The 26,441-nt window shown below is 43.9% G+C and overlaps 1 protein-coding gene across 1 annotated transcript in view; it reads right to left on the minus strand.

The window, feature by feature from the left end:
- TMEM164 (transmembrane protein 164) overlaps positions 1–26,441 on the minus strand; it is a 294,646-nt gene that overhangs the window by 171,122 nt on the left and 97,083 nt on the right. Inside the window, exon 2 of the mRNA XM_086918442.1 lies at positions 15,017–15,066. Coding sequence (XP_086774568.1) covers positions 15,017–15,066 — 50 coding nt within the window. The remainder of the gene's footprint in view (positions 1–15,016; positions 15,067–26,441) is intronic.

Genomic DNA, 26,441 nt, shown 5'->3' on the forward strand with positions numbered 1-26,441 from the left:
CACGAGTTGGTGCCGGTTCTGAACAATGTTGTGCGGGGGGGGGTCTGTCCGGATGTGGTAGTCATCCATTTGGGTGAAAATGATTTAGTGCAGTGTAAGGGACTGGCACTGGTGAAACAAATGAGGAGGGATTTGCTGGAGATCAGGAGACAGTGGGCGGGGTGTTATGTCATTTGGTCGGAATTCATACCCAGGAGGTGTTAGAGGGGGGCGGAGAGACCAGGGGCAATTGACAAGACTCGGAGGAAGATTAACAGGGAGATGCGGGCCTTTTGTGAGAAGGAAGGATTGGGTAGAATGGAGCACCCGGAGCTGAGATATGGGGCGGTCTACTTTTTCATGGAGGATGGAGTGCATTTATCGAGATATAGGATGGAGCTCTATATTGTGCAGCTGAAGGAGGCGGTAGACCGAGCTGTAGGGGTGCGCAGATATCCAAAGGTGCAGGGGCCCTAGCGGGGGGTCGAAAGCAGTATGGGGCTTTCGAGTGGCGCTTTTTCCTAGTTAAAAGGGGGGGTAGGATAGGAGGAATGAGTTTTCCTGGCAGAGGGGGAGGGAGTGTACATATGGCAGGTGTTTAAACAGTTGAGGCAGGCGTTTGGGTAAATTGGTACTGATGTTTATGTTGTTGGCGGGGAACTGTTTAGGGGTGGGGGGTTTGGTCAGGTATATGTATAGTTAGTTAGGCCTAGTTTTGTACGGCAAAGGCCAAGGATGTGGTATATTTTCAGGATACACCTGTTTCCCAATAAAGACGCCTTTATCACACCTTACATCTGTCTCCGGTCGGTTCTTCCCCTCCCCGTCTCCCGATGGGCCCCAATCTTGACTGTTTGGATTTTGAGCGGCTTTGTCCAAGTCGCGAGATTGCCCCGCCGCAAAGGAGCGGACCTACGAAGTCGGGAGACCCCTGGCTCGAGTTGGGACGATTAACGCTTAGCAGTGGGTGTTGTTTTTACAAGCTGTGGGCACAGCGCTTCTACATTGACTCACTGGAGATTTTATTTGTAACAGGTCGTCATCAGCGGCACCCACTTGGGTTGTTATCACTCAAGCGCCGGGCCACGCTTTCAATTCACCCAAGGGCTCCCGCAGTGCGGGATGCGTGCGGGAGTGCCCGGGCGCTGCCCGGGCAAAACACGGGCCAAGGGTGGGCAGTCCGCGCCCGTCATAGCCCGGAGGAGGCTGGGCCACCCCCCGAACATCTTCAGAACTGTAAGGACACTAACAATTTGTTTGTAATTGTTGTGCTAAATTGATTGATTCTTAGTTTATAGTTCAGGGGTAGGCTAGGTGAGTCCGGTAATTGCCTACAGCGTGAATTATTGCATTGATGGCGGCACGTGCAGGGAAAGGGAGGAGGGTTGCGGCGGTGGGAACCCTCAATGGTACATTAGATCAATTCATAACCAGGGCAACATCAGTGCTAGAGCACGAAATAGCCCTGACGGAACGTCGCCTCGCATTAGAACCGATGTATTTGAGACGATCATCTTTGGGAACTATAATGTCGGCCACTTCCCCAAACCAATTGGAAATGCAAGCATATAATAACCGTATTAATGTGGGAGATAGTAATTAACACCAGACAGAGAGGCCACTCGATTTACCTGTGATAAATGTGAGTGGTTTTATAGTTTTAACTAATAATTCTGCCATGGATGACACACCTAAAGACGCTGCCCCACGCTCCTCCACAAGGTCTATATCCAAATATAATCCTAAATCTCAAACTTTAAAACAAAATGCAGGATAAGAACATACTGCTAAGAGGAAACGTGGAGGGGGCCCTCATAAGGGAAGGTGCCCAAAGATAATAAAAACCTCCAAAGTAACTAATAATGGCATAGACGAGACCTCTGCCCCCCAAGCTACCCCATTGTCACCATCTGCACCGACGCTTATTCCGTCTTTAATGTTGCCAACTACCAAGACGGTTGACACCACTTTGCCACCGCTGCAAACCACTGAGGGTTTTATGGCGCATGTCGAGCAACTGATTAAGTCTCTAATCCTACCCCTCTCAGAGAGGACAAACATAATTAGTGAAAGGCTGGGGAAACTCGAACAGGCTACCGCAGAAAACTTTGCCACACTAAAAAAGCTGGTTGAGTTTATACCTAGGCAATGTACAGCGGAAAATAACATATTACAAGAACCCGCAAGTATAGCTACCCTATTGCCCACCCGATTGTAATTAATACATCCTCCTTGGCATTAAATAGAAATAGCCAAGCCACCTCATCTCCAGAAAGTAGGGTAATGACTTTAGAGACAGAGGGACGACCAGGGGTGAGGGAGGGGAGGTTGGTACAGGAGCAAGGCGTTGTGGTGCAGACTAAAGAAAGCATATCTGTAGTCAAGGAAACACCTAACACTATAAAGCAAAAATGTGTTTTAAGATGTATTGACTTACCCCCAGACTCCTTCCCATAGGTCGTTGTACTCACTGAGGTTCCTGAGTTAGAGAACGACAAAACAGAAACTTACCCTGAACTAAAAAATAAGGTAACCTTCTGGTTAAACAAGAATAGACCCCTCCTGAGTCATATAAATGGCAAGAATTTGTGTGCTCGTGAGTATGCTGGGTGCGGCAAAAACCTAAGGATATAGCTGGTGACTGTATTATTGTCCATTTTAGGGATTTGTGATCGGTATCACCAAAGAGGCAAGAGTGGCGTAGACACTTATGATTTAAGCTACTTTTACCACCCAAACCCCTTTGTAACATCTAACCTTAATCATTTTGGGGTTCAACGAGTAGGGACTCTTGGTGGGTTTAAAAACCAATGTAATATTCCCACCACTAACCGTTTTGAGTTGTTATATGGGCTTGAAGGAGCAGACTGACTGAGAACAGTAGGATCCAGTACATTACTAGGTTTTGGTACTGTGGACGACAGAATAGTAAGTGTGTGTAATGATGTGACCTCTAAAAATTCTAAGTGTTAGGAACTCTGAGCATTAGTAATATGGCCCTTGTGTTGCCCCCTAAAAGTAACAGAGAGGATTTACTCCTTAATAGCACTAACACTGAGGTTGCGATTAATGAGATAACTAATGAGATAAGTTATGCACATCCAATACCTAAAGTGAAGGCATCCGATAAACATACCGCGATAGAAAATCAGGCCGCTAAAACTAAAGGCCACTGTAACACCAGTGATGATTTATGTAATAATACAGAGCCTACACAACTAGTAGAAGTCAATAATATAAGGATAAACGGTAATATACCCGATACAGGCGCAAAATCTAATAGCTAAATCTAATATAAAGTTAACGTCCTGGAATATAGCGGGTATTAGGAAAAATCTAAGTGATCCCATGTGGCAGGAGTAGATTGACAGTAGTGAAATTGTATTATTTCAAGAAACTTGGGCAGTTGAAAGTCATATTAAAGTGGGCTACAAAACTTTTAGCTTACCTGCTATTTCCTTAACCAAAGGAAGACCCTCTGGAGGTCTGGTAATTTGGACGAAAATCACCCTGGGCATTGATTTTAAGCAAATTGATTCCAACTTCCAGGATATTCTAGGAGTCAAGTTTATAGGGCCCAATAAAAGGGAGGTTTGCATTTTGAATGTTTACAGTAGGCCATCCGCTGCCAATAAAGAAGTGGAAGCAATTGAGCAATTAGACCGTATTATCTCTATGCTCGATCACAGAGCTATGGTAATTATTGGGGGGGATTTTAACCATAAGTTCGAGCCGGTAGTAGGCCTAGAAAATATTTTTGAGGTGGAGGATAATGCAAATGATATTCCTGTAATTGAGACCAGTCCCGCAGTCCATTGTTCATATGCTGTAGCACAGTTACTGCGATTGCTGCAGCCCACGATCTACGCGCCTGTAATGTGCCCTTACCATCAGATAGTCTAAGCCAGCCAACTTTTAAGCGGGGTAGTTGCAAAACCATATAGATTATGTAATGGTTTCAATTCCACTCTTGCCCATGGCAAGTGATTTCGTAGTGGAAAACCGTATAGAGAGTGATCCTTATCCTCTCAGTTTGATGCTTCGTGCGCCACTATTCCACTTAACTGTCAAGGGAAAAAATAGCCTTATATATACTGAAATTGAGCCTATGGTTTCAAATAATCGTAGAGCACTCAAATGGCCGCTAGTATTAGGGAACGAAATTACTGTTAAAAAAAATTTATGAGACATATGTAGAATCATTCTCCCAATACAGCAATCTTCCAGTAAAAGAGATCCCTATTATGCGGATTCATGACAATATGTTACAGGGACTTGTACAAATACTAACCAAAATCCCCAAACCCCCAAAAAATGGACAATTTGATTTACCGATCAAGGGTGACTTATGGTTCAATAAAGAATGTCGCAATGCCAAAAAGGAACTCAGAGGCAGCAAAAAGTAATGATGTTTTAGTATTAAGGGAGAAAAGGAGGTGCTATAAGGGTGCAGTACTTAAGGCAAAGAAATGCTGGGATGAGAACATCTGGTCCGAGTTACTTCACGCATGTAAAGTAAATGATCAGGCCATGTTTTGGCGCTTGATCGCTAAGGGTAATTGTAATGGAATTTGTCGCAGGATCTGTTTCTAGACACCAATACTTGGGTATCCCATTTCTCTGACTTGTATTCCCCGACCAACAACGAGGTTATCCTCGGTAATGATGACCTAATTTTCCACTTAAGTGAGACATCATTGTCCTTTAGCATGTCAGAAACCATGGAAGCCATAAATGCAATTAAATCAGGGAAGGCACCCGGGCCGGACAGGATTCCCGGGGACTTATGGAAGCATGAGAATGAGATATGGGCCCCGTATATTAACTGTCTGTGTAATGCCATTGCAAAGGGTGCTCCTATCCCTGATACATGGCGGGGCGCAGAGATTGTAGCCAATTTTTAAGAAAGGAGACAGTATGAATCCGGCCCAATATAGACCAAGTAGTCTAATTGAGGTCCTACAAAAGGTATTTGCAAGACAAATTTTAATCAAACTGAGTTCTTGGATTGGGGAAAACAGAGTCCTAACCAAGTACCAGGCAGGTATTAGAGACAGAAATCAGCACAATCCATCAGGTGTTTAGATTCTTCTGGATCATCTGGAAGTATATTAAAATAAAAAGGGCACATCTGTATATTGCATTTGTTGACCTCAGGGCAGCCTTTGATCTGGTCCCCAGAAACGCCCTGTGGACAAGACTGAGGGACCAGGGTGTTCCTGGGGAACTTTTGATACAGATCGTTAGGCTGCATGAGGCCAACAATGCTAGGGCGAGATGGGGTCCAAATGGAGAACTGACAGACCGCATTAATATAATCAGGGGTGTAAGACAAGGTTGCGTGTTGGCCCCACACTGTTCTCTTTATATGTGAACGATATACCAGATTTCCTCTTGGGCTGCAAATATGATTCTCCCAAGATAGGCGTGGCCCACGTACCTGCACTCCTGTTTGCAGACAATACTATTTTAATATCACAGACACCCAAAGGCCTACAAAATTTACTTGACACTTTCAGATCTTATTGTGAAACCAAAGGATTGGAGATTAACTCATCTAAAACCAAATATATGGCGGTCAATCCGCATAGAATTTGAAAAAAAACCTTGACTGTTAACACAGAAAGGATCGAATATGTGCATAGTTTTAATTATTTAGGCATTACTTTAGACAATAAACTAGATTGGAAACCTCAAATAGATAAAAGTAAAACTATCCTTACTCCAAACTTAGTCCCGACAGCAAGGCGGCATAAGAGTAGCCAATCCAAGGCTGTGTCCCCTGCATTGGAGCTATATAAACACAAGGCACAATCTGATTCTCTTTATGGGGCAGAACTATGGGGTTACGCGGCAAAACATACTTTTGTGCTACAAGAGAACATTTTTTTCTTCAGCAAATTATTAGGTATTCCACGGCGCACACCTTTATTTCCTCTCATAATGGACTTAGACATTCAGCGTACTGATGACCATGCAGCCTTACGGCCCTTACTGTATTGGGTTCGCGTGTGGTTAACTGACAAATTAGCCGATTAAAGAGAAGCACTAAAAGAAATACTGAGAATAAAAAACAATCCGAGGTTGTCATGGTTGATCCATATCGAGGACTGGCATATTAAGCTGGGGTTGAGACATTACTGTGAAGACCCTGAAGGTTTAACTTTAAGTTATAAAAAAAAGTGTTAAAACTAAGTTATTGGGAGTTTGTTTTAAATTCCCATCTAAAAAACCCCAAATTAGGCACCCTGTCTCTGAGGTATCTTGCTATGAAAACAGATAGTAGATTCGAGCCTTTCATGGATTAAATTTTACCAGGCCTCGCCAAATTCCTGTGTTTAAAATTCCGCTATGGCACCCTACAAATTAAAGCAAACACCACTAAATGGGTGTGTAAAGCAGGGAAGGAAAACGTGGTTAGTTGCAAATTTTGCAATACTGGTGCCAAAGAGGACGAAGCACATGTATTATTCTTCTGTCCCGCTTACATTTATCCTAGAGGAAAATGGATTGCCGCCTTTTGGGTTTTAGACGTTTTAGTGAGGCGGAAAGAATATTCAGAACTGAAACTACTCAATCTATTGTCTTTAGCATAAGCAGATACCCGTTTTCTGTGGATCTAGTGAGGAGAAGTGGCTCGAAGTTATAGGGACTTTCAGCTCAATCCTTAGATGAGTTTAAACAAGTATTAAAAGGTGCGATATGGAATCATGAGTTTAATGTCAGTAATGCCTATAATTTTTTATACTTATCCTTTTCTTTTAAGAAGGAAGCAACATTATGTAAATAAAGTTTGTTTAAATGAATTGATAATCGTAAGTTCGCGATCATGATATTCTTGATGGATGTTCCATGATTTTAGACTTTAAAAATGTTATTTATTGTTTTAATATCTGTAATAACCTTTTTTGGGCTCTCAATTAGTACACTCAAATTATGTTGGGACAGATGAAATGAAAAAAAATGAAATGAAATGAAAAACAGTTTTATTAAGCGCTACAGCTGCCCTGAGGCGTCCAGGCTCTAAAACTAGAACAGTGCCTTCAGAAAAAAGGATCAGGAAGAAATCTAACTAATTAAAAAGAAAAGTCTTGAGCTGTTTACGAAAGCTCATTAGGTTAGAATTAGTTCTAAGATGGAGGGGAAGATCATTCCATAATTTAGAGGCATTATAAGCAAAAGATCGGCCTCTATGAATCCTAGGGACTTTAGCCAAAAAAGCATGTGAAGAACGGAGAGCTTTGTTGGGTTGGTAGGGTGATATCAGAGAGGGACTGATTTCTGGACCGGATTTCCAGTATTCTTGGTGGGCAATGCACATAGATTTAAACTTGACTCTCTCCCTGATGGGAAGCCAGTGCAGAGCTCTTATGCCAGGTTTTATTGGGGTTCTGCGGGGAGTTGCAAGCAGTGTGCGAGCTGCACAATTTTGAATCCGCTGCAGTTTTTGTAGATTGTACTTGGGCGCCCCCAGGTACAGAGCATTGCTGAAATCAAGGCGAGATTGGATTAGGCCCTGTATGACTGTCTGCCTGGCCTCAAAGGGAAGAAGTGGAAGAATTCTTTTTATCATCCTGAGGAGGCCAAAGCAGGTCGCTGAGACTTTGGTTGCCTGTGTATCGAAGGTCAATGATTCATCCAGCCACACCCCTAGACTTTTGATGTTATCTCTGGGGGTAGGGGCTGCACCCATGCTCAAAGGCCATAACAGCTCCAAGGTAGAAGGGGCTGAAGGGCCCAGGAGCATAAGCTCCGTTTTATCGTCATTGAGCTTCAGACAGGACTTAGTCATCCAGCTCTTGACCTGTTCCAGACATGTTGTTAGATTGGACTGTGGTTGTGGGCTGCTCTTTTGCACAAGGGAGACCACTAGCTGGGTGTCGTCCGCATAGGTAATGATGTTAATGCCATGTGGACGAACAATCCCAGCCAGCGGTCTCATGTATGCATTAAAGAGCGTGGGGCTCAATGAAGAGCCCTGTGGCACCCCACAGTCCAAAGGCTTGCTAGAAGAGACCGATGTACCATCAAAGACCTGGAAATGGGCGCTGAATTGGAAATTTGATTGTTTTTTCATTGTATGTATATCTTTTATGTTTTTTTACAACCAAAATAAAGATTATTGACTTGACTTGACAAGAACTCAAAGCTTTTTTCACTATGGAAGGCTCTGGGCATTCTACTGGAAAACTATAGAACAACTTAAATATGAATTCTGCTATCTCCGGTTTGATTCAAGCACTATTTTTAATATTTATTAATGAAAATAAAAATCAATTAATGGTAAAGTAAGATTTTTAATAAATATTTTTAAAAAGTAACTTTTAGAAAGTTGTAATTTCTCTGCCTTAAGCTCCCCGAGGCGGACTTGCTTTAGCTTAACACCAGCTGCCCAGCCAGTGCTTGACCTTAAAGAAGTGCGAGAACTGCTCCCAGAGCAGAAACAATGGCTTGGATAGAGAGCGGTTTTTCTTCCACTTGCAGGAAGGCAAGTTAGGGTGGGTCCAGGAACTTCATTATCTTGTAAAGGGCCTGCCCTTTCACAAGTATAAGGAAGTTTAAATAACGTATATACACTGAGGTGGATATGCTTTAAACGATCTGCACATCAGAATGTCTCCTTTATGTAATAATCAGACAACAATATATTAAATCAAATCTTAGGTGCAACCTTGGTGTCCAACACTCATCCACCTAGAGAATTAATTCCTGAATTCACAATGAGTGATACAGGTCCAATTTAACAGTAAAGACACCAGAGCACATCATACATAGGTTACTTTCATCCCTCGTGCATTAGGCACTCTCAGCAACAATGTCATCATATGAGAAAAGAGTTCCACATCGTTAGATATCAACGTAGCTGTAGATCAGTTACATTTTATTTCTTTATAGAGCACAACAGCCGACGCGTGTTTCGCCCCGCTAGGGCTTCCTCAAGGCTCACCTATAATAAAGCTAGCACCCTGTTTCTCCAGTGAACAATACAAATGGTTTTAATTCCAACAAAGATTCTCATATATCCAAAGTGCTAATTATCGGGTTCTTGTTATGTTCTCCTTAATATCGTACGTGAAAATGACTGCACTTCATGTGCCAAATCTCAGTCCTTTGTGTTCATCAGTGTTGTGGAGCCATGATGAGTTTCATCGCGCAATTCACCTTTCGTGTTCGTGTCCGGTTGGACTTTGGAGATACACAGACGTTGTGAACACGAAAGGTGAACTGCGCAATGGAACTCATCATGGCTCCACAACACTCTTTTTTAAAAATGTATTTTATTATTATTATTTTTTTTAATAGTTTTATAGAGCGCGAACCAGACCTGTGAGGGTATCAGAGCGCTTTACAGGATTAAGGGGTAGTATACAAGCGTAGGGGCGGGAGGGATAAATTGGGAAAGGTAGGGGATACATTATACAAGAAAAACACACTGCATGTTTAAAGTCCAGGCTACATGTGACATAACAATTAAAACAAGTAGATACATTATACAAGAAGGCATGCAGTCTCAGCTCTTGGGGGGATGCCTAGGAGTGCAGAATAAGTATCATCCATATAAACCATGGATATTGCCGAGGTGGAGAATGGGGCAAGTCAATGCGGTGATTGTAAAGTATTCGTTAGGCGAGGTATTTTCCCATTAAGAAGGTTTTGGTTTCCTTCCTAAAGTGTGCCAAGGACGGAAGTCTTCTAATGGCGGGTGAAAGAGTTCCAAATTCTTGGCGCGGCCCCAGAAAAGGCCTGATTGTAGGGTTTTTTCTTCCAGAAGCGTGCTGGTTGCAGCAGCAGGTCTTTGGCAGATCAAGAGTTTCTGGCTCCTCCGGATATCACGAGTTTTTGTGTGAGAAATTAAGGGGAATTGGAGAAAAGGGCTTAGTTTGTATTGGATTCTGGCCTCTAGTGGAAGCCAGTGCAGAGGTTTGAGGTGGGGGGAGATGTGGTCGAATTTCTTTGAGCCAGTTAGGAGTCTGGCGGCAGTATTGAGGCAGTCTTTCAAAGGGGCCAGGAAGTACTAGTCTGGAAATGACTAGTGCCTGAGTTGCCACATCGAGGAAGGGTTTTAGGTTTCTTAGGTAACTCAGGTGGAATCTGGCCATTTTGACCATCGAGTTTATATGGTCGTGCATGTTCAGGCTGCCGTCAAGGGTTACTCCAAGAGATTTCGCCGAGTCAACAATGGTAGGAGGGCAGTTTAGTGCTTTGATGGTCTTGATCCATTCCTGGATGTCTGGATTGGGTTTGGGTGGGGAGATCAGGAGAAATTAGGTTTTATTGCGTTGAGTTTTAGTTGGTTGGCGGTGAGCCAGTGGACTGTCAGCTTCAGGGCCTCGTTCAGGGAGAGCATGTCTTCCAGGGAAGAGATTTTTATGTAGATCTAGTATCGTCAGCGTACATAAGGTAAGAGATGTTGGCGGCACGTAGCACCTTGGTGAGAGGTTCAAGGTAAAGGTTGAAGAGAATAGGGAAGAGGGTTGATCCTTGGGGGACTCCAACCGTAACCGGAGAGGGGGCGGATAGATTACCTTTGATGAGGACTCTCTGTGAGCTATTCTGGAGGAAGGATCTAAACCATTCAAGGTATGTGCCATCCTACCCCATCCTAAGTTTGAGGCGTTCTAGGAGAATTTCATGGTTAACCGTATCAAAGGCAGAGGACAGGTCTAGGAGGATTTGGAGACAGGATTTGCCGAGGTCAAGGGCTTGGAGGGCGTCATCCACTAAGTGGAGGAAGGTGGTTTCCGTGCTGTGACCAGGTCTGAACCCTGATTGGAAGTCATCTAGCAGGTGAAAGTTGTTGATGTGTAGGCTTAGCTGCTGTTGCACACATTTTTCCAGAACTTTGACAAGGAGTGGGCTGTTGGATATGGATTTATAGTACTCGGCGGAGGCAGGGTCCAGCGTTGGGTTTTTTAGGATGTAGATAACTTGGCTAGCTTTGTGCGAGTCAGGAATTAAGCCCTGTAGGAGAGAGGCGTTGATTATTGAGGTCCAGGAAGTGATGATAGCCTGAGAGGCGGCAGCCAGGCAGTTAGAGGAGAAAGGATCATTGAAGTGATTGTTTGGTCTTAAGGAGGTAAGAATTCTCAAGATAGAATGTTCGTCATAGGTTTTAAACTTGGACCAGTGCACTAGGTTTTTGGGTGAGGCTTGGGAGGACAGGGCGGAGAGAGAAGGTGGAGCAGGCAGATTTTGATTTTGGTAGTGAGTAGCGGATTTAAGTTAATTTCCAAGGACAGAGATTTTGTCGCCGAAGAAGGAAGAGAATTCCTCGCTTGATATTAGGGGTTTAGGTGTTTCTTTGGTGGTTTTCGCTAGTTTCTTGGATTGGTGTTTAACCAAGTCGAACAGCTTGCAAGGTCGATTTTTGATATTCTCTACTTCAGATATGAAGAATTTTTTTTTGTGTTGAGGATTTTCTTATTGTAGGTATTAATGTTTAAAACATTATTTTGGGTAGAGTGTGGAGCATGGTTAGGATGCATGGTGAGTTTTCCCTTTTCTTTGTATTTTTTTCTGTTGCCGTCATGTGATCTACAATAACCCATACAGTCTTTCCAAAGGCAAAAAACCTACTTGAGTGCACCAAAATCCAAAGCAAGGAGTGCCTCCAGCACCTCCACGTTAGTCTAGTGACATTTGCTTTAGAAGAAGTTGAACACCCCCAAAGGAAGGCACGCTCGCCATCTCTAGGCAGATCTAAGATGGTGGATAAGGCGCAGATGAGGAACACACTACACACTTCACCACACTACAAGAGCACTCAAGTGGCTGTGATGACTCACTGGTTGTTGCCTTGGTGGGAAGAGGGCGTAGGCAGGCCTATCTGGATTGTTAAAAAAGCCAAGTATCAACTGACACAGAGGGGAGGGTGTGGACACCGGCAGGGAACTCAATTCGGCGGGGTTGCACTTAGCTCACTGAACTTGCACCAACAAATATTGGCTTCTCTTTAAACACCCTTGTAGTGGCTTTAATCCCCACACTCCTCAAGGCTGTGGCCAATGTTGGAGGAGTCTTCAATGAGCTTCACCTAAGCCCTGGGCTGGCTGCCGTGACTGATCATCCTGCACCTAGCTGCGCTGCGTTGCGTTGGTCCTGGCCATAAACGAGTGTTAACAGGCACTGCTGAAGAAGGCTAAGGAGCCTTGGGATCAGATCAGACTGCAACTGAACATCTCCTCCTGCAGGACACTAGAAAGGGTGATGGACCACTACTAGGTCAACAAGAGAGGACTATAGGGATCTTCGTGGGTAAAGTGAACACCACAAACAAGCACACAGGCCACAAAAGCCAACAACCTTCCCCACAACGGGGTCCTTGCAACACTGATAAAGGGGAAGCTAACCAACCTCATCCGCTGAAAAACTTGCCTGCATTCAGTTTTTAGGACCAATCCCTTCCCACCATTTTACTAGTAACTAAGTAGCAGTCACTATTGTAGAGAGAAAAAGGACATTCGACCCAGGTATGACATCTGTTGCAAAGGAATCACATGCTTAGCTTTAAATAAAAGTGTCAGGGGCGAAGAAAGAAGACAAAATTCAAGTCACTCATCCCATACGTCGTACCACTCATCCCATACGTCGTATCACTCCATGCATCGGTTCACTAATACCATGCATCAGATCACTCATACTATGCATCAGATCACTCATACCATGCATCAGATCACTCATACCATACATCAGATCACTCAAACCATACATCAGATCACTCATACCATACATCAGATCACTCATACCATACATCAGATCACTCAAACCATACATCAGATCACTCAAACCATACATCAGATCACTCATACCATACATCAGATCACTCAAACCATACATCAGATCACTCAAACCATACATCAGATCACTCATACCATGCATCAGATCACTCATACCATACATCAGATCACTCAAACCATACATCAGATCACTCATACCATACATCAGATCACTCAAACCATACATCAGATCACTCATACCATACATCAGATCACTCAAACCATACATCAGATCACTCAAACCATACATCAGATCACTCATACCATGCATCAGATCACTCATACCATACATCAGATCACTCAAACCATACATCAGATCACTCATACCATACATCAGATCACTCATACCATACATCAGATCACTCATCCCATGTTCCAGAGTGCCAGTCCAAGGTTCGCAGACTATGCGGTCATCAGAGGCGGACGGACACAGATTCCCACAGCCCCGCTCTCTGAAGATAGGCTGAGATTCCCCATGTCACAGTACACTCCGTCATCCCCGCGCAGGTGCTGCGGGAGTCGCCGCTCTCCGACTTCATAGTAGACAGTAGCAGTTCTCCTGTGGCACTTGTCACTTCTGTACACTGCCGCCATCTTGGCAGTGCACAGAATAGCCCTCACAGACCCACAATATGACAGAGGAAACAATCTGCGAAAATTCCTTTACATTGAAAGTTGTATCTAAAAAGTTTTTTTAAAGTTCACTAGTTTCGCATGATTCGGTCTGGGAAAGCCAGGAACCACCAACAATGTACTCCAGTCATGAACCTCCAAAAATTCCCTCACCTCCAAAAACTCACACCAGAAGTTAAAGTTACTAACAATTAAGTTCTAACTAGTGTCCGTGCAGTGGCTTAGGAAGGTGGGGAGGGAGGAGGAGGGGAGGGAGGGGTGGAAAGGAGGGGCGGCTCGCCCCGCCTGGCAAAAGTTTTGGGGGCGGCGGCCTCAATTTTGAATGAAATCTTTGGTAGCACGATTGTATCATGGTGTACGGTTTCAACTCCCCCCTCCATCGGTCTGCGTTTCCAAGCACATGATTGTATTTTCCTAGGAACAAGCAACATTAATACATATTTTATAAAAATGTAACTAGGATACTTTGCTTAAGCAACATACTATATTACAATCTAAAATATGAATGCATACAATACAACAGCATCTGTCTCCAACGTTGTTCTGATAGTCTACAGTTCCTTGAGGATACATAGTGCAAGCATTGACAAGAGAAAAAGACCTGCTCTCATCAAATGTTCTCAGACTAATGAGCGGTAAATTACTATTATTTTCCTGCGACATAATTTCATGAAATTAATCCAGTGGCTCTGGGAATACTCTACTAGGAGTCAGAAAAACAACTATAATTGGGTTCAGCTAAGCAAGGCCTAGTCCTATATTCCTAGCTTGACATTTAGTGTTTTCCCTGCTAACGTGCTTGTCAGATAAAGAGTTGCTTATTGATCGACCAATCCAGCGAGCCGGAGCCATACACGCCCAACATGAACCCTTCAGAAGGCCTGTCAATATCAAGAGCAAGGGTTGCTGGGTAACAAAGTCCCACAAATATTAAACTTAAAGGTTATGTTAAACAAATGTTTGATACAGAACATCCCAAGCACTCTCCACAGTTGTTTTCACGGCATAATTCCATAGAGTGTCATTCTCTGTTTCGTGGTCAGTGTAAGCGAGCGGGATTTGCAGACTTTGGCCCGTTCTGCTACTATCATTAGAAGTCACCTCTTTCTTTGTAATTTAGGAAGGGACAGAAGATCCATGATCTTTCCTGCCAACATTAAACGGTTAGTGAACCAGCAACATCTACGTTTTTTGAAGTGTGAGTTTGCAATGCATGTACCAGAAGTAACTTAACATATTCCGGGTGACCAATGTAACCCAAGTCTCTGAAAGATATTTTTATGACTTAATTTTTTTAATTTCTTTTTCCAAATTCTATAGTGAATCATTTCCTTGTGCGACTCCAGCTGTAGAAGTGATTCTCGCGCTCACACCCCTGGGTAAGAGAACTGTGTGTCTAACAGGGTGGCCGTGTTTTGCCTCCAAATGATCAGAGCTGAGATGATCAACACCGATCCACAAGGGACTGATTTAAGGATTCTAATTTTGATGCGATGCGTGTAAACTTTTTTCATATCACAACTTAGATCTTGTCTTGGAACAATGCTGGACATCCTCGTCAACAGGAATGCATCTTTGAGTGTATTTATCCATAATGTATAAAACAAATCATGACAGAGAAGACTTACCTGAAGACAACCATGGCAGTTCTACAAGGAGGGCAGGCGAGGAGGAAGATCTGAAAAATTCAACAGAGACAACAAAACAATCAGTATAGTTTGCATAAACGTACTAAAATACATCAGTCACAAACATCACAAACCAGAAAAAGCAGTAATTTCTAACACAGGTTATCCAATACGAATAAAATGTACTATCACATGATTCTACAATCAAATTCCAATGCAATTTGAGGGAATACATTTATTTATTTGCCAGATAGTGGAAAGACCGAGAACGGTAGTGGGAAATGATTCCATCAATTTGCACGCTATTTTTAAATCTTAGGGTTGTCTATTTAAAACCATTGTTTGTAAAGTATGGTATTTTTAATGTGGACGATGCAATGAAGTTGATTTATAATATGAACTCTGCGGACAAATGTTTTTATATTGCTACTTTTATATGTAAATCTATCCAGTCTAGAAAAAGTATGATATTTTAAAACATTCGTCTTTTTTAATCTGTACCTGTTATACTGCATACATTTTGCTTATGTGCTTTTATGGTCATTGTTTTTATGTACCGAATAAAGCTTCATGAAATGATTCCATCAACCAGGTCTAGGGTGAAAAAGTCAGGTGATATTTTATAACAATATGGGGGCGTGTGCAGATTTGGTAACAACAATATTACGATTACATAGGGCTTGGACAATGATTAGCTAGGATATGTAGGTGCCTCACTGAATTATTCAGGTAAGGGGGTTTAATGAGCAAAAACTGCTTCACCTACGTTTCAAGATCAAAAAGAGAAGTCAATATACCTAGTGAAGAAAACTCTGATACATCAGGACACGCTTACCTGGTGAGACTATGTCCAAAATATGAGATACTGTGTATTGCTAATGTGATTAACAATAGCAAAACTGGTTAAAATATCACATATCCATTTATAATAAACTGCATACAATATTTTGTAATGCTTCATAGGTGTAAAACATATATAGGCGACCATTCCTCAGGTGAAACTTAATTGTTTTGATTAAAAAAAACATTAGCACCAGAATTAAATATCTTATTACATCTACATTTCACCCATCGGACAATCAAACATCCAGCAATGTACAGATAGGGCCTTAGTGGCTATTATGTAGGTCCCTGTATCATTAAAAACATCACAATCCTATAACCTAATGCATCTAACAAGACATAGGTATAAAATAAGGCCATTTATCACATGGTTCATAATATCACTTTTCACTAAGACACCCCATGCAAAACATCCAACAGCACATATAAGACCAAGCCCTCAAGAGAGCCCTTCTAACTACACTCCATCAAATACCAACAACCACATAAAACACAGCAGGCAGAAACTGTAACATACAACTAATAGAGCGCCAATGCACCCTACAAGTGGCAATTAGTGTATTCAATAACCAAGAAATACCATACAATAGCACACCACAAACACACACACCTCCATCCGCCAGACAAGGCACACCTCTGCCAACTTAGAGGAAGAAAAAAGTTCTTTGTAAAGGACTGCAGTTTGAACATTTAGAGGCCAAAACCATAAGAGATAACACCCCAACAAAGAAACAAGCCAAATACTATACTTTTAACACATCACCATAGGCTGAACCACTAAATTCACCTGGATTGCCGAACGAGCTACAAAGCTAAACCAGCGCCATACAAACACCAAGTCCTAGCATATCTGGGAAAGTGGATGAGCAGGTCGGACAGATACCCCGAGCCATAGGTGCCCCAGGCAGAGACATTTTCAACTAGGAAGAACCTGCCCCATCTTATTTGCCTTTCCTGAAATATCCAGTGATCAGACACTTTTTTCTTAAGCAAGAACAAACCTGTCCGAGACAAAAACCAAGAGACAAGAAATCTAGCCTCTGTTCTACTGCCTATGTGAGTCTATCAAAGCGAGAAATTGCACCATGCTACTGTACAAAGCACAGCCCGATGGATTGTTTGCATATGGAATACCTGAAGTTCAGCTGAGCTCACCCCCCACGATGATCAGTTCCCAGCCACAACACTCACATACTATGGAAATTTGAGATGCACGGATGAGCCCCTGGCTAGAGCAGTGGGGAAACAGGGCTTTGTCAATTTCGAGTTCTCCTCAGGCTCTTCTGGTATAGGCTGTATACAAGCTGGGAATGAAGTGCAGGCTACTACTGGTCTCTGCGTTGTTCATTTCTAGGTACGGCCTAAAAACTGCTTTAGCTGTCTTGCCAGTCTCAGGTTAAAAAAAACAAAATTCATAAATACAGGGGCGTAACACAGGCCCCCGCAGCCCATGCGGTGCGAGGGGCCCCTAGCTCCATGGGGCCCCCTCGGCACTGAACTCTGGCCGGAAGAGCTCCTGATTGAGCCCGGAGGGGGCCCCCCTAAGTACCGTGCAGGGAGGCCCCCTCACTTTTCGTTACGCCAGTGCATAAATACACGCACACCCGCTTTGGTCCGCATTCTTTATTCATTTGTCGGTTTATGTCATTTCGATTCCGTCCACCACATCTTACAGCATGGGGCAATGGGTCAACCCTCTTAAGCCACTGACTCTCTTGACTCAGTGACAGCATTTGGCCTGATCACGTGCACAGTCGCCTGAAAACGAGTGCACTTTAGTGCCAGGGCCGGAGTGCATGGGCTGCTCAAGTGCTTCTTTATTTTTATAAAGTATACAAAAAAGTGATGGGTGGAATGCTTGAATTAATCTCAGCCACTGCTAATTACTCGGGTCGCATCCCAGTCTATTGTTATTTTGCACACCATGCCACCTCAGTTTGGACCCAGCTATATGCCAATCAGTCTGGACCCTGCTCCATTAGGAACAGTCCAGGCCAACTGCCAAGCCAAGTCCTCTCTGAACCGGAACACAGGCAACCCAGGACAGGTTTCGCTCTGGTTATGGGCTCATCAGCTGGGTACAGCTTGGTTACAGTGACCCAGTGTGCACAGGACCCATGTCTGGGCCTACCTGTCCAAATTAGGGCCACAAACAAAAACATATTTTTATATGTTGGTATTTGTTTTCTAAATACATCTGCATATTGAGTATTTCCTCAAAAATAAGTGCATGAATAAAAACCATTAGCTTGCAGGGGCCAGACATGCTGGCTTTGCCAATGCTTGCTATAACTTTATATTGACAATTTCCCTACTTTTTATCTAGTTTTCCACCCCTAGTCTTTTTGTTTGTTTCTTTTCCTTACCTCCTATCTTCCTCTTACTCTGTGCTCGTTTTATTTATTGCAAACATTGTAAATTGTTTGTATTGTGCACAAAGGTCACCATCTGGCCGAAAAAATTGAATTGAAATTGCCTGACAGGCACAGCAGAATATTTAGTGCATTATATTCAGGCGTTCTATGCTCTTTTCAAAGACGTTGTCCTATTTGCTACTGTGGGCTTTGATTTTCTGACAGTGCATTTTGTGTTTTTGGGATGCTTAAAATATTGCTAGCAACTCCAAGATTTTCTAAAGCCAGTTGGGGTGGTAGAAGCTTTAGGGTGGCAGCCCCTAATCTTTGGAATGAACTTCCTTTCTCCATTAGAACACTTACAACTTTGTTTGCTTTCAGAAAGGCCCTGAAAACTTGGATGTTAAGTAAATAATGATCTGTGCCTTACATGAACCTGCTACTCCAGTCCTCAGCGCCAAGACACCTTTGTGTATTCATGCGCTTAATAAATATATTAACAGAACAGAACTATGTGAACTGAAACAAATTAATCTTTGCTAATTCGCATGCAACCAATCCTTCTCTTTGTTTAAAGTCCACATTATTTCTGGGAAAAAAAATACAATTTTCCTGGATTATGATAAAAATACATGTAATAACATACTCATATACGGAGACTCAAAGTGCCCCCCAAGAGCGATCATGCCTTACGCCTTGTAAATGGTATTGTTATATAGCTCGATTACAGAGTATTGAAATCATAATTCATTCTTACATACCCATGCCTGGCAACGATGAACGTCCAACCACAAAATGGGAAGCAGTTATTTCTCCACTCCTAAAATAAACCTACAGAATATTTCAATGGCCTCGCTAACCAATGGCCCATTATGGACCTACCATCCACGAGCAAAAGCACATGCTAATCATCTCTTGCATGACTATCGGTAAGGTTTCAGATCATGCTGCAACATAGAGACCTCTCGCTCTTATACATCCTAGACAATGCACTCCTGACCACAGATAAAGATGACCCTGCCTCCTGATATTGCTGCAGCTCTCAGCGGCCTTTGATCCAGTAGACCATCCAATCTACATTTGCACCATGGGGTTTCACATTGGTTTCATCAGCAATGCCTCAATAGTTCTCCACATCCCAAAAGATTCCCATCACCTGCAGAGTCCCCTGGGGTTGGTTCTCTACTGTCACCAGTCATCTTCAAACTCTAAATGGAGACTCTTGGTGCTCCTCTCACAGATAACAATTTCAAGATTCACCAATATGCCGATGATGCATAGCTTTGCTTGAATGTTTCCTCCAATGCCCTCCCATCATCCAGACCACGAGGCCCAGTGCCTTCCTGCAGCTCAACCCAACCAGGACATAATTCCGGCAAATTGCCAAGACCATCAATCAAGAAACAGTAGAAATTCTGCTCAATGACCTGCATCCTATCTTTTCACTGATTGCCATGACACTCTGGACACCACCCTCCCCCTCAGGGAACATACTGTCACAAAAACAAAGTCTGCCTGGTACCAGCTTTCTCTTCTAATGAAAAAGAAACCGTTTTTTCCAGGAAGCGACCGCAGAGGTGCTATTCAAGCCCTTGTACTCTCACATTTGGATGATGGTAACACCCTGCTTCGTGGCCTCCCAGCATCCACATTGGCACCCCCCTAAGGGCACCCTTTCAGTGCCTACATAAATATGATCACATCACCCTCATCCTAATGGAACTCCATTTGCTCCCATTGTTGGTACGCCCCATCTTCAAAACCAGCTGCAACTTTAACAAAACCATCACAACCAGCACCCTAGCTTATTTTCTCAGTGCAATCACAGCCAGTACACCATCAAACTGCAAACTAAGAAGTGTAAAAAAAGAAAACAAGCATTTACAATGCAATGGTTTCGCCTTTGGAAAAGTTAGAGCTATTGGCATTGTAAATGACAAAATTTGTATTTATGTGTTGGTTTTGAAAACAGATAAATAAATGGCATTGTCATTTACATTGCCATTAGCTTAATCTCTAGCAGTCACTTTGCAGTCACTCTGCAGTCCCTAGCACTCCCTCTCCACTCTGCACCCTCTCCACTCTGCACCCTCTCCACTCTGCACCCTCTCCACTCTGCACCCTCTCCACTCTGCACCCTCTCCACTCTGCACCCTCTCCACTCTGCACCCTCTCCACTCTGCACCCTCTCCACTCTGCACCCTCTCCACTCTGCACCCTCTCCACTCTGCACCCTCTCCACTCTGCACCCTCTCCACTCTGCACCCTCTCCACTCTGCACCCTCTCCACTCTGCACCCTCTCCACTCTGCACCCTCTCCACTCTGCACCCTCTCCACTCTGCACCCTCTCCACTCTGCACTCTCTCCACTCTGCACTCTCTCCACTCTGCACTCTCTCCACTCTGCACTCTCTCCACTCTGCACTCTCTCCACTCTGCACTCTCTCCACTCTGCACTCTCTCCACTCTGCACTCTCTCCACTCCGCACTCTCTCCACTCCGCACTCTCTCCACTCCGCACTCTCTCCACTCCGCACTCTCTCCACTCCGCACTCTCTCCACTCCGCACTCTCTCTACTCCGCACTCTCTCTACTCTACCAATAGCACTTTCCCACCTCTCAAAGACCAGCAACCCTACTCTACTAAAAGTCTAACAGAGTAGCAGTCACAATATCACAAGCACTCAGACAAGCACCACACACTACCAGCAGCGCTAACAACCCTCCGAGAGTAGCAGTCACACCCCTCACAGACTAGCACCACACACTACCAGCAGCGCTAATAACCCATATATACATAATTCATATGTTCTACCTGCCTATGCTCAAACATATGGTTTATATGGGTGTGCACGTACATGTACACAAATTCCTACATTTGCCAGAGTGTGTATTTGTTTCCGCGCAGCAAATACCACACAAATGGAAATTGATTATTCCAAAAAAGGCCTCGTCTCCCCAGAGCACTATTTATCGTGAAGTAGTGTGCAGGAATTAGTAGGGGCACAGACATGCACAGCTTGTTACTTGCAGCCCTTCTCAATTAATGACCAGACTTATCTGCCAATGCATTATGCGGATGCAGAAAAAAACATTTAATGAAGTTAATTGGGTAGATAACATAGTAGGCAAAAACACAATCAGATGGCCTTTGAAACATACAATCAATTAATGCAAATTTTTTATTAGTGATAAAAGCACCAACCATCCACTATAAAAAGAAGTCATTATTGGCCACCAGGGTCCCTGTCAGATACCCTAAGTGTGGCAATGCAATAAATCCCGTATTGACTTTTACTTAATGAGACAACACCAGGGCATCTGCGAACCTCGGAAACCATGCTTGTATTGAATGTTTGCACTCGAGAAAAGTTCATTGGGTCCAGCGGTTGGATCGGGAGTTTGAATGGAGTCGTGCAGACCTATGCGTTAGATGCTGTTGGAATGGCGGGTTCGTCGGTTCCCAAAGGTTGACAGGTTTATAAAAGTCCTGATTGCACCTCGTGGCGAACATGGTACACCCCAACTACTTTCAAAGGAACCAACCCACGTTTTTTAAGACAGCGTACACGCGTGTGGCTAAGCTGCTGGTAGCTGTGTGCAGGGGGTGTCAGACTCATAACATACAATACTAACACAAGGAGTAATACCGCAACATAGAGGGAGTCTGAGAGGAAACTGCCTCCCTGGGGAGGATTTACTAAAACACAACACCATCCCCAACTGAAAATTTGCCTTAATTACCGAGTCTAACACGACCTAATTTATTACATTTGCTTGGAAAAATGTTTTGAAGTGCATCCGATGTTGTATAAAGTGGGCAGTGTAAACCTGAAGGCCGGAAGTCTTGCTGAAGTTCCAGGGTCTGCTGGCGGTGCCAAGTATGCAGCTGTGAGGGAGCACGGAGGCCAGCCCTGCCCCATGAGGGGCACACCTGTCACACGCCACAGCGGCCACGCTCCGTCACAGAAGGGTGGCACTGGAATGGTGAGGGGACAAGACAGGCAAGTGCGTGGGGGGCGCAGACAGAGGCCACAATCCACGCACATACCTCTGCTAGAGCAGTGGTGGCGTGCGGTGTGATGAGCCCGTCGTCTCTCGGGAGCAGCCTTCAGATGTCAGGGGACGGGGGCTCTGCTCTGCTCTGCCACTGGAACCGCTCTAACAAGGAGCGCCACACGGAGAGCGGGAGGGGGGACGGCGGGAGGAGGGACACGGAGAACTTCAAAACTCACCGGACTGCTCCCAGGAGGCGGCGGGGGCGCTTGCGGTGTCCTTCCTCTGCCGGGGCCTGGGCTCTCTTCTTGGGTGCCGCGGGCGGGGCTCTCCTGCACCGGGGCCTCGCTGGCGGCCGCACTCCTTTCTCCCGGGCACTTTTCCCCTGGCATAGAACAAGCGGCGGCGGGACTTCCGGCTTGCCTGCGGCCCGGCCGGACCAGATTCGGGGGCGTTCCCAGCTTTTGGCTGACGTAGCATGGCGTAGCCAAAAGCCAAAAATTCTCGGGAACGCCCCCGAATCTGGTCCGGCCATGACGGACGCCTCTCTGTTCCAATGGCTAGCCTCCATTTATGGAGCTAGCCAATGGAACAGAGGGCGGATTCCCGAGCAACATACTGTAACTCATTAGATTTCTCCTGCGCAAAAGCTGCTTGCGCAGCTTTTTTGCAGTCGAAACCTAAAAACTAAGAAGTGTAGAAAAGAAAAAAAAGGCAGTAGGCCTTTTCAATCTATGCATGCAGGTTCTTGAACAACATTCCCCCATAGCCATCAAGATCACCCCAATGTTGCCCCAATTTAGAAAACAGTTGAAGACTTACATCTTTAAAGAACACTACAACACAATACATTAAGAGTCCACAAACCAGCTACCTCGCCTATGGCTAATTGATGTTGTACTGGTCTTTCACCCTGTACAGAGTTTCGCTGCTTATGGCCAGGTTTGCTCTATAGCAATACCACATACACAAAGTTCGAAGAGAGGTAATGCTAGTAATGGCCGAGTTCTTTCCAATATCCAAGCAGATTTGTTTTGTTCTTAACCACAACACTGTTTAGAATGCTTTTCTTTCCCTTAAATATGCAACTTGCTCTTCTTGATTACTTCCCTGTAAAAATATACAGCTCACATCCTGGTAAAACTTTTTTTATTTTATGAGGTGCAACATATACAAATCGTTCAACTTCTATTTGGACATTTAGAAGCTTCACTAAAGAAATTCTTTTTCTAGCCTTCTCTGATATACTCTGGGGTTTGGCAAATGTATGAAATTCTCAAAATGCATCACCTCAACAACCAGCCACGTCCACCTCCTGCTAAAAAACATGTGAAAACATGCTATTCCCAGCTCACCTTCCACTGAGCTAAAATCCACATAAATGCGTCAGTCCTCCGCAAATGTACATAGTGCAACAGGCTACTCTATGTGATCATACTGCCGGTAGCTCACAAAATCCTTAATTGTTCTCACCAACCTTGCACACTGCCCTCCTCCTACCTTCTTCCAACAAGTTGATTGGCTTCCAATTTACCACAGATCGCTATAAAATACCTAATCCTTGTTTTATATCAATTCACAAACCAGTGCCTCTTGGCCTTCTCTTCCTATACTAAGACATGCACTGCAATTTGAGACACTAGACCTTCTCAGTGAACTTGAAACACCCTCAGTTTGTTTTCCGTCCTTGCAACCTATTGTTTGAACGCGCTGTGCCTCAGCGTAATGATCAAGAAAACACCAAAAGGCCTTGACTCGAACTCAGTAAGGCTGAGTCTATGTAAACTAAAGATACAAATGCCAGTACTGGACTAAACTCACCACAAACTTATAGCTAGACCTTAAGAATAAAACATAAAGATCCGCTTTTTAAATTGCACCAATAAATGATTTATTCCACTTATTTACATTCAATTATCTTCCAAAGAGTAAATTTTTGTGCATATATATTCATATGATACAAACCAACGGACTATGTACATTAGATACAATTCATTCAGACCATACACCTATACTCACTCAATACGTATCAACACAACGCACCTGTCACAAATTTGGCCAAAGCAATAGTCTCACACACTCCCACACCATCCATCCAACAGCCCAGTGTGGGTCAGGCTCACTGTTGCGTGACCAACACCATGGACCACAATATTCCCAATGTCAAACGACGATACTAAATACAATGTGTTCCCCAAATCATATAGATATGTTTTTCCATATTCACAACAATCCAATAGATCTTCAACTATTCACAATTTTAAGACAAATTATATTTGACATGGGAAAATAACAAGGTCTACGCGTTTCGAACCCAGTAGATTTAGGGGTTCTCCTCAGGACCACAAGACTCCTAAATCTTCAGGGAATGAAACCCCTCTTTCGTGTACTTATTCCTGTGTCAGTAATCCTACGCTGCAAGCAGCAGTCCCCTGTTGACAGCTCAAAATCTGTTGATGTCAGGGCTGCCGCACAAGTAAGCAGCAATGCTGGTTAAGTCCGTCTGAATGCTCGACAGCCTTGACATCAACGGATTTTGAGCTGTCAACAGGGGACTGCTGCTTGCAGCGTAGTATTACTGACACAGGAATAAGTACACGAAAGAGGGGTTTCATTCCCTGAAGAGAATACCGCTCCACAAACACCGACACCATATTCAATACTCACTTCCCAGGTACTTCCAGGATTCATATTGATCATGATCTGAGTTCTGTCCACCTCTCGGCTTCACTGGCCGTGAGATGTAATGTACTGTATGACACTTGCTTTGTTGCACTCTTCCATGCTGACCTACCCTTTGGGTCTTTCCCCACCTACTGTAAAGCTTTAAGTACCACATTAAGCAAAGCATGCATAATGAGAAGCTGACCCCCTTTTTTTCCCCACAGCACTTTCCCAATGCCTGTTACCCCAACATATTTATCAAACAGATGTCTAAACGCATATTTTTTTCACACTCACTTCTGGACCCTAGCATGCTCTGATGCAATCATTTTCAGTTCTACACAGAGTGTTAAACAAACACCCCTATATAATACAATGTTGAGCACAAGAGATGCTTATTAAACAATTTCACTCAGCTAAACCATCTCAACACAAGTTGTACCTTTTGGTGTGGGTCCATCATGAAGCACAACATTTGGTGACTGCAGAAGAATTGAAAAGGTGTGGTGTGCCTGGCCGCAGAAAGGTCAGTCCCGACAGCCTGGCCTGCTCTGAGGAGACTAAGTAGATGAAGAACACCATCTCAAATTAGAAAAAAACCTCAAGGGACTCATCACAATAGGACAAACGTTGCCTGGGATCCTTCGGCTACAGGGACACTTCCCACATATTCAGGGGAAAAGAAAAATATTATTGTCATTGTAGGGGAGAAAAGTAACAGTACAAAAGAGTACAGTCAAAAAAAGATTTAGAAACAGGTCTCTAGGGTAGGAGGAGCCTCTAATCCAGGTTATCAAACGCTGGGCCACTAGTGTCGGAACAGTCCTGGATTTTTCAGATAGCCACAATGTATGTTTTCATATGTAACAAATCTAAACTGCAACCATTTACTTATTCAAAGGTTATCCTGAAACCAGCTGCCTTAGTGAACAACTACAAATGGCCACAAGTGGACACCATATTGCCACAAGTCGCCACCAAAGGGCATTGTGGATAGGGATTAAGGTGGCACCCAAACGGAAAACATCCTTCAGCCTATGGCTTCGAAAAAGATTGCGTCAAAGCGGCCTGAAACTATGGGATGCCTCCGCTAGACATGGGGAATGTTTCACAGCCCTCATTCAAGCTACATGATGAATCAGAGGGTTTTAATTAGTTTTTTCCCCTTTCTGTCCAAAAGAAGAATATACAGATTTAATAAGAACGACAGTCCTACCGACCTCCTGATAAGGGGTGCTTGGGTCTCCCTAATCTCCTACAATACTATAAAGCGCACAACTACGGTACCTGATGGAATGGAGTAGGAAGGAATCAGAGAAGCGCTGGTTATTTCAAGATAGAGCAATTGCGGACAGCACCTCTGGAAAGTTCTCTTCTTGAAAAAGCCACCTCGCCAGAGCAACCTAAACTCGTCACCCATCACCAGGGCTATGATCGAAGTATGGGATCAGGTGGGACTTTGTAAGGGTCTATCGTCATGCCGCTCTCCGCTGACGCCTATTCTGGGCAAAGCCGACTTCAGCCAGAGTACGAACCAGGAGGTGTTCTCACCATGGCAACGGTCAAAA

Source organism: Lissotriton vulgaris, chromosome 4_1 (assembly GCF_964263255.1).
Source record: "Lissotriton vulgaris chromosome 4_1, aLisVul1.2, whole genome shotgun sequence".
Classification (NCBI taxonomy): Eukaryota; Metazoa; Chordata; class Amphibia; order Caudata; family Salamandridae; genus Lissotriton; species Lissotriton vulgaris.